Genomic DNA, 12,588 nt, shown 5'->3' on the forward strand with positions numbered 1-12,588 from the left:
CGTCTTCAGATTGTTTGCAGTTTTACTGGGTTAGTTGTGTGTCTTTGATTTAGTATCTGTTGAGATTGATCTTGTGATGTATTTGTTTTGTTGTGTGAATATACTGAATTGTATATCCGCATTGTCTCTTAATTATTTGTCTGCTAATGCCCTCCTTTGCGGTTGAAACAATTAGACTCTGGTAATATAGCAATGCAGGAAGGCCGTAAAATGAGAATATTGTTATCCTCCACAACCCTGGCATGGTCGATTGTTCACTTTGAATATTTCTTGAGGACTTGTTACAGAGATAAGGAAGATGATGAAAGCCTAAAACAAGTATTTGGTGTCCAGATGAACTCTTTAAAGTTTCCTGTAAACTTCCTACTTCTATATGGATTGCTATAATCTTTCACGGGCAAATTGAGACTTGCTTTGTGTGCAAAATGCATGTTGGATTTATCTGGTTCTTATAAATTCGTTCAAGTGTTTTTCTTTGTCAAATATTTGAGCATTGTTGTATTATTATCACTGTTCTTGTATTAGAAATACACCAAGTTCATGCTATAGCATTGGCTGGCTATAGAACAGTCTTAGTTCAAGGGAATCATGATAAATATGCCATGTTTCTTTTTTTCTTGTAGTACAATGGGTTGATGACACAGATCTTTAACAAGGCTATGCATCAGTTGGAATTCCGTCTGTAATCATCAATGGTTTGCAAGTTTGAATGAAAGTTCTTGACTTGCTTGATTTATAACTCGTAATTTGGAAACATTATATTATCTTATTTCTGTCTTGCTTTGGTTCTTCTCACACTCATGAATTCTGCCATCCATTGGAGGTTACAATATGGTATATCCTCCAAGACTTTACTATTTAAGAGCTATCTTTAAGTTACATGGTATTGTTTTGCATTCATTTGGAAGCATCAAAATCATGAAATATGGGTTTATCTCAACTCATATATAGGATTTAATAATAAAAAAAGAGGAGTTTACAATATGATCTCTCAGGACTAAATATGATGTGGGGAAGATTGTAACACTCTTGATTGCAACAATCTTAACTGGTTTAAGACAAATTGATTGATAAGATATGAATATACTACTACTAATTTAAATTTAAATATTTGAAAATTAATATTAATAATTTAGACATGACAAAGAAGTAAACTTACATGGGTATATTTCCTTTTTAACCAATAAAAATTCCTTTTTCAAATAATAAATTTATGATTCCACACAACTGATCCATTCAACTGTTGATCGGATTAATATCCGGTATAATGTTATGGAAACTATACTTTCAACTAGGCTTAGTAGCATCCACTGGATGGACTTACGATTCGGCCCTCTTCCTCTTGCAACCTTTCCTTGGTCAAAAGGTGGACCGCCTCCTCTGCGCCACATTCGTCCATAAGGCGAAAGATAGCACACACAAACGTTGAACTCACCCCTCGATAGTTTACCTGGACCCAAATCAAGCAAGTGGGTCGAACTGGCCCAGCCGCTAACTGCTCCGTCCCGTCACAATCGACCCAATTCCGAGGGTGGTAAACCACCGGGTAAGTTATGGTCAGGGCGTGGCCAGTAAAGCTCAAATATAAAGCCCCTATCATCCCCGTCCCCTTCATTATCGCAAAAGAAATAGTAATAGCGAGCGAAAGAGGGAAAGGAATGACCGACACGCGGTTTCCTTCCACCCCTCCCTCTCTCTCTCTAGGGTTTCTTGATAAGCATCCAACGAATCGCATCGCGAGGTCCCGTAATCCGCAGTAGCGGGTTTCGATCGCTGTCACGGTCTCCAATATCGAGGTATTGGTCCGATCGCTTGTCTGTTTCTGATTCTATTCTTTTCTGGAGCCTCGTTCGTCTCGATTCCGCTTTTGATTTTACTCTACCGGGGCTAGATTCATTGCCTCGTGCTCGATCGATCTCTTGTTTGGCGTCATTTGTTTCCCTTGTTCCCTGGTTTCAGTTTAGGTATAATAACCATGGGGATTTGTCGGTATAATCTGTGGCGTCTCGTTGATTTGGATGGACCATCTGCATCGGTCGTAGTCGAATTTGGCGTATTCGGTTTTGGATAGAAGTTTCAGATATAACCGTTCTTGGGGATTCTTTTATCTGAGACTTTCATTAGGTTGTTACAAGTTTTCTGGCTTTTCTTGATTGATTCGTCGTCTTGGCTGTGTGTCTAATTAAATGAGGTACTGGTATAGGGTTCAACAATGGAAGATACCGCAAACATGGAGAGCCATTTATCATCAGCTGCGGCTTTCGTGGAAGGAGGTATTCAGGATGCTTGTGATGATGCATGCAGCATCTGTCTTGAAGTCTTCTGTGAAAGTGATCCTTCAACGGTATGTCGTCTTATGGATACATGTACTTATATGATTAGTGCTACTAACTTTTTTGCTCCCTTTGTTGCAAAGTAGACGTCTTCTTATATCCGATGTTGTTCTTCAGGTTACTAGTTGCAAGCATGAGTTTCATCTACAATGTATTCTTGAATGGTACTGTCTTTCTTGCCTCTCTGTTATTTCTGTACTACCTGAGTCTGAAGATGTTAACCGTGTACTTCTAAGCGCATGGATAGTACTAGCATAAAGTTCTTAGTCAAATGAAACAACTTTTATACAATTCTTAAAAAGGGTAAACCCAGAGTATGAGGCTACCATTTATGCTGTCTCTGGAGTGACGATCAATTTATGTTATCTTGTCTAGCTAGGCTATTTTAGCGACTCAAATAGCCTAGGTTGTAAAGGAGCAACGTTACCATTGTACTAAGGTTCACCTACAACCTTCCTATATTACTCTATTACATTATTCAAGGGAACTATTTCCCATCTTTGGGTTGTTGCTGTGATTGGTCAAACTTGTCTAGGGTGCATATTTCTGATAGTATTTAAATCAGTTTGGTTATTATTTTTTGCCTTTCTTAATTGGATATTGGTTCATGTTAGGTATCATTAATGCCGGAAGCTTGTTTATCTTTTCAGTATTCTATATTATTTATTTCCCCCCTTGAAATATATTCATTGTTTCAGGCACTTTCACTATAACTTCAAGTTACCATATTTTTTTTCATTATTAGGTGCCAGAGGAGCTCTCAGTGTCCTATGTGCTGGCAGTCCATCAGTTTGAAGGATCCTACCAGGTTCATATGAATTAAAGTAAAATTGCAGTTTGTGCTTGGACTATTGTTACAGCTAAAAGCTTATGATTTTTTCTGCTGTTGGTTGTCTCAGCCAAGAATTATTGGATGGTGTAGAGCGCGAAAGGAACGTCAGACTTAACAATACACGGACTACCACAATTTTTCATCATCCTGCTCTTGGTGATTTCGAATTGCAGCATGTGGGTAGTTCTGTTATTTGGTTTTGATCTTTCTCGTCGTTTGTTGGGTTTATGAAGGGAAAAGTTCCATGAAAATAATGGTCATATCTTTCAACTATTGATCGTAGTTGCCAGTTGGTGGAAGTGATGCTGAACTCGAAGAGCGTATTATTCAGCACTTAGCTGCTGCTGCTGCCATGGGAAGAGCACACCATCTTGCTAGAAGAGAAGCACAGGGTAGATCAGGATCTCATGGCCACCCACAATATTTGGTTTTCTCTACAAATTCAAACACACCTTCTGTGGGATCCCTGTCTGCCTCCTCTGTCACAAGAGTAGAAAATGAGTCAGCTCCTGAAACAGTTGCTGCTAACCCATTGGCCTCTGTAACTACTCCAGTAGGAGAATCTGCTGAAGTAACAAGTGTTACCCCAACTCATGCTAGCCAGATTGCTTTGTTGACATCTGGGACCAGCAGTGATCGATTCAGGTACAGCATTTCAAGTCCCAGGTGCTCTTTAGGATATACTTATTACATGCTTATATACATATGTATTATTTCTCAATCACTCTGTTATAAAGTTGCTCTGATGACTTTTATTCAGGGCACCAGCCGGCCAATCCTCTCCGGTTAGCCATGAACCAGGACCATCAGACCTACAATCCTTCTCAGAATCTCTGAAATCTCGCTTGAATTCTGTCTCAATGAGGTATTTTGATGTTTATGTGCTGTTTTCAGTATCATTGTAGATGCTGATTGTGTCCTTTACATCTTGCAATTAGGTACAAGGAGTCCATCGTTAAGAGCACTCGAGGGTGGAGGGAACGGCTGTTTTCACGAAATAGTTCTGTGGCAGATATTGGTTCTGAAGTTAGGAGAGAAGTTAATGCTGGTATTGCCACTGTGTCACGGATGATGGAGCGCTTGGACGCTAGAGATAGTAGAAGAACATCCAGTTCTTCTGCCTCGCCTAGTGCCGGAGTGCACTCAGTTATGGAACCGAGAAATGAGGGTGTTATTTCCAATCATGCCAGTACTCATCCAAACAATAGTACTACATCATCTTCTTGCATTGCAACTTCAGGTCTCGATTAAGTTACTCTACAAGTTCTAAAGGTTGAACATGCAGCAGTGTTCAACATTGAAGGTATTTTAATTTCTGCTACCCTGTTGCATTGATTATTTTTATTGTAAAAATCAGATAAATAACTTTATACTTCGTAGTTCCAATATTATGTTCCCTAATTTATTCAGATCAACAAAACTTAGCCCCTAAAGTTGCTAATGGCCTGAGTTGACTCTATATCAGGCTTAATTGTGGTCTTGCTTGCTTGAAGGTGGCCAGGCCTGATTTGACTGAGGTGACGAACATCCTTTACTCAGCTACTTTGGTTTGGTGACTCCCAAATTGGTGGATGATGTTCGATCTGTCTCATGTAATAGAGGTTAGCTGGTGCTTCGTGTGCTAATATAGCAAAAATGGAGAGATCAAGGACACGAGGTTGGGTGATAGGGATTGCTAAAGTTAGCAGATCTGACTGAGATGGAGTATTGGAGGTCAATGAAGGTGGATGGCTGGCCTTATCAAGGGCAGTAGTGGCTGTCAAGACCGTTGAGTGGAGAGGGAGAAGGTAGGGTGATAGATAATTAGATGACTAATTAATTAAAATTCAAGCAGATGAGGATGTTTTGCATGTTTGTCAAACCCAAAATCAATATTGGAAGAAAGCACTCACTAAAATCTGATCTGAAAAATTACATTATGAATCCATACCATTTTTCGTGATCTAAATCATGTTAGTTGCATGTGGACCAAATTCGCATGTCAACAAGTCTTCACATAAATAGCTATTTTGCATGAACGGTCTATCTGTGTGAATTTGATGCTGCCATCCAAAAGCTAGTAATTTTTTATGTGGAACAAATGTAGATTATTAATGTTTTCTATTTCCAGTTTAATGTTTTTTGTTATTTTCTATTCCATGCATAACTTGGTTTTTAGAAAATGATATCTTTTTGTTTCAGAATGTTGAAAATTATTTCTAATGAAGATGAGCACTGTTTTAGAGTTCATGTGCGTGATTTTGAATCAGCAGCATTGATGTCTCAATCTTGTTGACAGGATCTTAGCCACAATCTCCTCTGTCTCTCTCTCACAGACACACATAGTCATGCTCATTCAGAGCAAAAGAGAAACAGAAAAGGATATTATTTCTTTCACTTGAGGAATAGAAGATTTATTCTTTTTTTTTTAATTTTCTCTTCTTTGCAGATCATCCTTTAAAGATGGATAAAATTGTGAAAATGAGGAAAAATTTAGAAGATATATAAAATCTAAGAATAGAAGATAATTTTTATATAATATAAGGTTTATGATAATTTTTATGGTAAGTTGTGTACTAAGGGTAATAAAAGACAATTTACTTTGAATTGCTAAAGTTAGAGAAAGAAAGAAAAAGATTTGGATAGTACTTTCTATTGAAAGAGTTTAAGAAAATGTGGAAAATATTTATAAAAAATATGAAAATATGTAGGAGTTTGAGATATGATGGCATTCATATTTTGGTATGAAAAAGTTAAGGTGATCAAGGAATAAATAGTTTGATTAGTTTATTTACAAAATCTTGAGAATTAGAAGATGTCCGATGAATGAAGAGTTTTTTAGTATCAATTTATAAGAATAAATGGGATATCCAAAATTGTAGTAATTATAAAGGAATTAATATTGTAGCTACACTATGAATAGTACAAATATACTTTAAAAGGAACTCATGAAATAGTAATTGAAAGTCAAATAAGTTGTGAAACAAAAACTTCCTAAAATCAATTTGGTCTATCAACTGTTCAAGATAATAGAAAATCAAAGGGAAAAGAAGAAAGATTTCATATGTTTTTTATTTGATTTAGATAAAGTATATGATAAAATTCCTAGAGATATATTATGGTGGGTTTTAGAGAAGAAAGACGGATCCACTACTTATATTGATGTTATGTGAGATATCTATGGTAGTATTTTCACTAGTGTTTAGGGGTTACCTTTTATCTTTTTTATGCTTCTTTGTTTTATGTAGATGAATTCATGTACAAAATCTATTCTTCTCCATTTGTTGGAACACTGTTTTGTAGTTTTGGAAGTTAAGGATTTTCACAATGCCATGCATTTTGTTATGCTTCTGAAAAGGAAAAGAAAAGGATGAATCGTGGGCCAGTTGAGTGAGTATATGCCTGAGCTCTGGAACTTGATAGATATCCTAGTGAAATACCACCCAAACTGTATATCAAAATTTTGTGGGCTTTGATTTTTATTCAGACAAACAGAGGTTCAGTTTTTTTTATGAAGTCTCTGCTCCTACATTACATGCTCTGACTATCTAATTTTTGTCTTGTTTCTTGAATTGATAATACTACTTGTCAAGTTTATACCCCTTCAAAATTTTCCACAGATTGCTACACTTGTGAACTATTCTCCCTTGTTTATCCGTGAATATTGTTCTTATGTCATCGGTCGGTCGAGTCATCGGTACATGTTTGTGCAGAAATTTCTAACTTTGGTTTCTTTCGTATCGTCGGGCAGTGAAAATTACGTGCCGCCAAGATTGTGAGGTGGAAGTTACAGTTGCTACGCGTGCTGCCTTAGTATTTGTAACAAAGGAGGAAAATGCTTCAAGGGAACTACTTTGTTTTTTTTTTTTTTTTGGTTTAGATTTAATATGTTTGCTTTCAGGCGTTGATAGAGAAACTTGTTGGCAGTAATAACGGTTACAATCCACTGGAACAAAGGTTATGATATGCTTTATGTTGTTTATATGAAATGGCCTCGTTGCTTAATCGAATCATGCTGCATATCCATCCCCAAGCCTCTTGGATCATTTGCACCCATTTGTCTTCTAATATTATTGTTTTGGATCATATGCATGTTTGATGGATTCATTGTGATCATAGATTGTCATCGTAACTCGATCAATCCTAACTCCATTAATCTATCTACGATGGACAATCTAAATCGGTGCTTACATGATACTAGATCGAGCACATTATTTTTCGAGTTAAAGCATTTCGAATGGTAAGGCTTGTCAAACTAGTTTATCCATCAGCCGATTCGTGAGATGATTGTGATATCGACAGGGACCCATGCCTAGATTTGAGTTGAAGCCATTAAATACTATACTGTTGTTGTTCATGTGGTCGTCACAATGGTAAAATTTACATCACACGGCATCGGCTGTTTCCCGCTGATTTTGGACGTACCCCAGCAATGATCGAGCCTCCGAAGTGACATTGGGTTGAATGTGGCTCGCAGGGCACATCAGGATCACATACAGCGAACTCATACAGTACGGGTAGCTGTAGATGTCAATGATGTATATTTTTCAGATAGTTGATGAAAAATAATTCTTATTTTGATATTTTTGTTTTTTTTAAAATTTTTTTCTTTACCACTATCCTCATATTTCCTGATAGGGGTAAAAATGGCGATGTGTACGCCATGACAGCAACCCCCTGAGCGACACACTGCCCGAGGCTCGCCATACCCTATGTGTAGCTCGACCTCCCACGCAACCCCAGTGGCAATGTCAGACGCCACCGAAGGTACAGTCCTGCCCTGCAGACAACCACGTCAGGTAACATCAAACTTCATCTATAAATACCCCCAAACTCTAAAGAGAAAGGGGGGAGGGGACACACTCAACACACGGAGGTTTCTCCTCCGCCTAAACCCCCTCCACATCTTTCGCTAATTTGATCGTCGGAGGGGTTGGGTCGAGCACCCCGACCCGACCTTTGTGCAGGTGCGAAGCCTTCGGAGATCCCCGCCTTCGGAGATTCAGCTTGCTCGAGGAGCCCCCCCACGGAGATCTCCGTCTTCCGGACCCAAACCAAGCCGCGACGGCCCCGAGGCCACGGCTAAAAAGTTACTTACCGTAACAGAATGGCGCTAGAAGGAGGGCTCGGAATGACGGTACATTAGCTTTCTCCTTGGTTGCTCCACTGCAACCGACCTGCACCAGCAGCAGCGACTTCTGGGGCCGGTCTCGGCTCCTCGGCCCCTCGGCTCCACGCGCGCGGCCAACCCACCCGCGTCGGCAGCACGCACGCGGCTCGGCCCCACGCGTCTCGGCCACTCGGGCCCACGCGCGCGGCCAACCCGCGCGCCTCGGCCCCTGGGTCCCACACGCGCGGCCAGCCCGCCCGCGTCGGCCCCGCGCGCACGACCAGCTCGCGCGTCTCGGCTCCTCGGCCACGCGCGCGGCTCGGCCCCACGCGTCTCGACCACTCGGCCCCACACGCGCGGCCAACCCACGCGCCTCGCCCGCGATGGCCCCACGCGTGCGGCCAGCCCGAGCGCCTCGGCCCCACGCACGCAGCCAATCCGCCCGCGTCGGCCCCACGCGCGCGGCCAATCCGCCCGCGTCGGCCCCATGCGCGGCCAGCCCGCGCCAGCAGCCCGGTTGACGGTGCAGCCCGTTGCCTCGACTCCTCGGCCCCATGCGCGGCTGCCGGCCTCAACTGCTCGGCTGACGTCGCAGCCTGCTGCCTCGACCCCATGCACGGTCTGCCCGCCTGCGCCGAGCACCTCGGCCACTCACTGCCGAGATCTACCTCGGCGCGGCCTGTCCGCCTCTGTCGTGTACCTCGGCCGCATGGTGCTCGAGACCATGTCCTCGCGTCCTGCCTGCCTGCGTCGTGCTACTCGGTCGCATGGCCCTCGCGACCACGCCTACGCGGTCTGCCCGCCTGCGTCGTGCTCCTCGGTCGCACAATGCCCGAGACCACACCTGCGCCGCCAGCCGCCTGCGTCGTGCTCCTTGGCTCCATGTTCCCGAGACAGACCAGCGCCACCATCCCGCTTACGTCGTGTCCCTTGGCTCCATACCCCCCGAGACACGCCTGCGCGTCTAGCCTGCCCGCGCCGAGCTCCTCGGCCATATTCACAGCCGAGTCTATCTCAGGGTTGTTTACCCACCAGGGTCTCGCCCCTCGGTCGCAGCCCGCCCACACCGAGCACCTCGGCCACACACTACTGAGATCCACCTCGGTACAGCCTGTCCGCCTGTGTCGTGCTGCTTGGCCGCATGGTGCCCGAGACCACGTCCGCGCGTCCTGCCCGCCTACGTCGTGCTACTCGGTCGCATGACCCTCGCGACCACGCCTGCGCGGTCACCCCGCCTGCGTCATGCTACTCGGCCGCATGACCCTCGGCCCTCGGCTTTACGCCTCCCGAGACCACACCTGCGCGGTCACCCCGCCAATGTTGTGCTCCTCGGCCCTCGGCATTACGCCTCCCGAGATCACACCTGCGCGGTCACCCCGCCAGTGTTGTGCTCCTCGGCCCTCGGCTTTACGCCTTCCGAGACCACACCTGCGCGGTCACCCCGCCAGTGTTGTGCTCCTCGGCCCTCAGCTTTACGCCTCCCGAGACCACACCTGCGCGGTCACCCCGCTTGCGTTGTGCTCCTCGGCCCTCGGCCCTCGGCTTTACGCCTCCCGAGACCACACCTGCGCGGTCACCCCGCCTGCGTTGTGCTCCTCGGCCCTTGGCTCGACGCCTCCCGAGATCACACCTGCGCGGTCACCCCGCCAGTGTTGTGCTCCTCGGCCCTCGGCTTTACGCCTTCCGAGACCACACCTGCGCGGTCACCCCGCCAGTGTTGTGCTCCTCGGCCCTCAGCTTTACGCCTCCCGAGACCACACCTGCGCGGTCACCCCGCCTGCGTTGTGCTCCTCGGCCCTCGGCCCTCGGCTTTACGCCTCCCGAGACCACACCTGCGCGGTCACCCCGCCTGCGTTGTGCTCCTCGGCCCTTGGCTCGACGCCTCCCGAGATCACACCTGCGCGGTCACCCCGCCAGTGTTGTGCTCCTCGGCCCTCGGCTTTACGCCTCCCGAGACCACACCTGCGCGATCACCCCGCCTGCGTTGTGCTCCTCGGCCCTCGGCTTTACGCCTCCCGAGACCACACCTGCGCGGTCACCCCGCCTGCGTTGTGCCCCTCGGCCCTCAGCTTTCCGCCTCCCGAGACACACCTGCGCGGTCACCCCGCCTGCGTTGTGCTCTTCGGCCCTCAGCTTCTGCCTCCCGAGACACACCTGCGCGGTCACCCCGCCTGCGTTGTGCTCCTCGGCCCTCAGCCTTCCGCCTCCCGAGACACACCTGCGCAGTCACCCCGCTTGCATTGCGCACCTCGACCCTCGTCGGCTCCATTACCCCCGAGTCCAATCCTCCTCAGCCTCCCGACTAAGTCACGCGTCTCGGCCTAGTGCTGCCCAAGATGCATTCACGCGGTCGACCCGTCTACGGCGCGCCCCTCAGGCCCGCTTGAACAGCTCGCTTGAAGCAAAAAGCCATGCATCGGACTCCCTACCTGAAAAACCGACGCATAACTCCTTTCGGGTGGGGCATATGATAGGGGTAAAAAAACTGATTTGATATAACACCCCGGATTTGACGTAATACACCCCCACGCCGGACACCCTGTGCGGCACGTGGCTCCTGAACGAGCATTAACGACGACACGACGCGCACCTACACCCACCATACCCAAGCAACCTCCTCGGCTGACCCCTCGTGGCCGGTCAAGGCAGGGGAAGGCGCTGACTGACACCCCCCATACCCTGCGGCAGCTCGGCCTTCCACGCAACGACCACAACGACAGACGCCATCAGAGGTACGGCCCCGCCCCGGTAGGATGGCACGTCAGGTAACATCAAACCCACTTATAAATACCCCCTGGCTCCCAACAGGAAGGGGGGGACAATCTCACAAAAATACTCCATTCTGCTTCACTAACTTAATCGTCGGAGGGGCCGGGCCGAGCAACGGGCCCGACCTGTGTGCAGGTACTCGACCGCCACTTAATCCGCCCGACGCCACGGAACTTTCCGGCCAGCGGCCCCCGTGGCAGCCACCGCAACCACCCAAGAGGAGCCACGTCTGATCCCAGCCATTTGGAGCCCTGAACCAGCCGCGTCGACCCCGAGGTCACAACTGAAAAAGTTACTTACCGTAACAATATATATCATTGGCGACGATGGATATTTTTCTATAACTTATCTTCCAAATAATTTGTACTCCAAATAACGGTTATATATCATTGTGAACTCTAAATTAGACTCTGCCAAGCACAGTTTTCCTAATTGAAATAGAAAGCCTAGTTCAGTATATCAAAGACTTCTATAAGCGTGTGAATAAAGCAATTGTGTCTCAACCTTTCTATGCAATCGATGGTTAACGCATTTGTCTCTTTCGGGTTAATTATGTATTCTTCTTATGTAGTTAGACTTATTTAGTATTATGATCCTTAGATTTAAAAAAATTATATTGAAAAATGAAACATCTAGTTCCATGTACTTTAATATCGTCGATTTATCGATAGAAGCACAAAACGATGGACAAAAAGATAATTTTAATATCTTAATTATATTTTTGGTAGTGGTGGATAATGGTGTCACTAGGGGCCATGTGTGACTGTTGTGGATGAGGAAAGAAAGTAACGACGAGAGGTGAATTAAGAGAGAGGAGGAAGAAGATAATACATATGTCGACGCTCTACTTCTGCGTTGGCATTGCTCGACAACTGTATCGGTGCAGAACTACGTTGGTGTTGACGCAGTTGTTAAGCGATGTCGACGCAAAAGATGCAAAGCATCGACATCCGTATCGACGTCTTTCTCGTCTTCCTTTATCTCATATCTCGTCATTACTCTTTTTCTTTAACCATAATAATCACTTATAACCCTCAGCAGCACCATCGTATGTCACCATCGAAAATATAACTGAGATATTTAAATTATTTTTTTATTTATTATTTTTATGCTTTCATCGATAAAATCGATGATATTAGAATAAATAGAACTATATGTTTCACTTCTATAACTATATAATTATACATGGATATTTTAATATAATTTTTTTAATTTTAAAATTATGATGCTAAAAAGATTTAAGAGGTAATTTCGTCTCTTTCTCTCTTGATCTACTCCTCTCAGAGTGTTTCCTCTCTCTCTCTCTCTCTCTCTCTCTCTCTCTCTCTCTCTCTATATATATATATATATATATATATATATATATATATAGTTACCTGAGGTCGATATGGCCCCTGTCCAGTGACATGGGTATCTGCAAGTCGTGCGACGCGGCCGCGGTGGCGGAACCGGCGACCGTCAAGCTGGTGCTGCAGGACGGGCAGCTATAGGAGTTCGCGAGGCCCGCGAAGGTGTCCCACCTGCTGCAGCAGGACCCGACGTGCTTCGTGTGCGACTCCGACGAC

General features: G+C 45.4%; 1 protein-coding gene across 3 annotated transcripts; it reads left to right on the forward strand.

Annotated features, from left to right (window-relative positions):
• Window positions 1–1,616: 1,616 nt before the first annotated feature.
• LOC135583555 (E3 ubiquitin-protein ligase RHF2A-like) lies at window positions 1,617–7,149 on the forward strand. 3 transcript variants are annotated; one of them, XM_065092252.1, is made up of 9 exons: window positions 1,617–1,796; window positions 2,204–2,344; window positions 2,451–2,497; window positions 3,079–3,141; window positions 3,233–3,341; window positions 3,449–3,810; window positions 3,926–4,030; window positions 4,104–4,468; window positions 6,896–7,149. In XM_065092252.1, exons 2-8 carry the CDS (start codon window positions 2,213–2,215, stop codon window positions 4,414–4,416), a joined length of 1,131 nt encoding a protein of 376 aa, XP_064948324.1. In that variant the 5' UTR covers window positions 1,617–1,796; window positions 2,204–2,212; the 3' UTR covers window positions 4,417–4,468; window positions 6,896–7,149. The 3 variants fall into 3 exon arrangements, with proteins under 3 accessions (XP_064948324.1, XP_064948326.1, XP_064948325.1); XM_065092254.1 differs by lacking the exon at window positions 6,896–7,149 and adding an exon at window positions 4,631–5,179; XM_065092253.1 differs by lacking the exon at window positions 6,896–7,149 and adding an exon at window positions 4,659–5,179.
• Window positions 7,150–12,588: the final 5,439 nt, after the last annotated feature.

The sequence above is a fragment of the Musa acuminata genome, chromosome BXJ2-1 (assembly GCF_036884655.1).
Source record: "Musa acuminata AAA Group cultivar baxijiao chromosome BXJ2-1, Cavendish_Baxijiao_AAA, whole genome shotgun sequence".
NCBI lineage: Eukaryota > Viridiplantae > Streptophyta > Magnoliopsida > Zingiberales > Musaceae > Musa > Musa acuminata.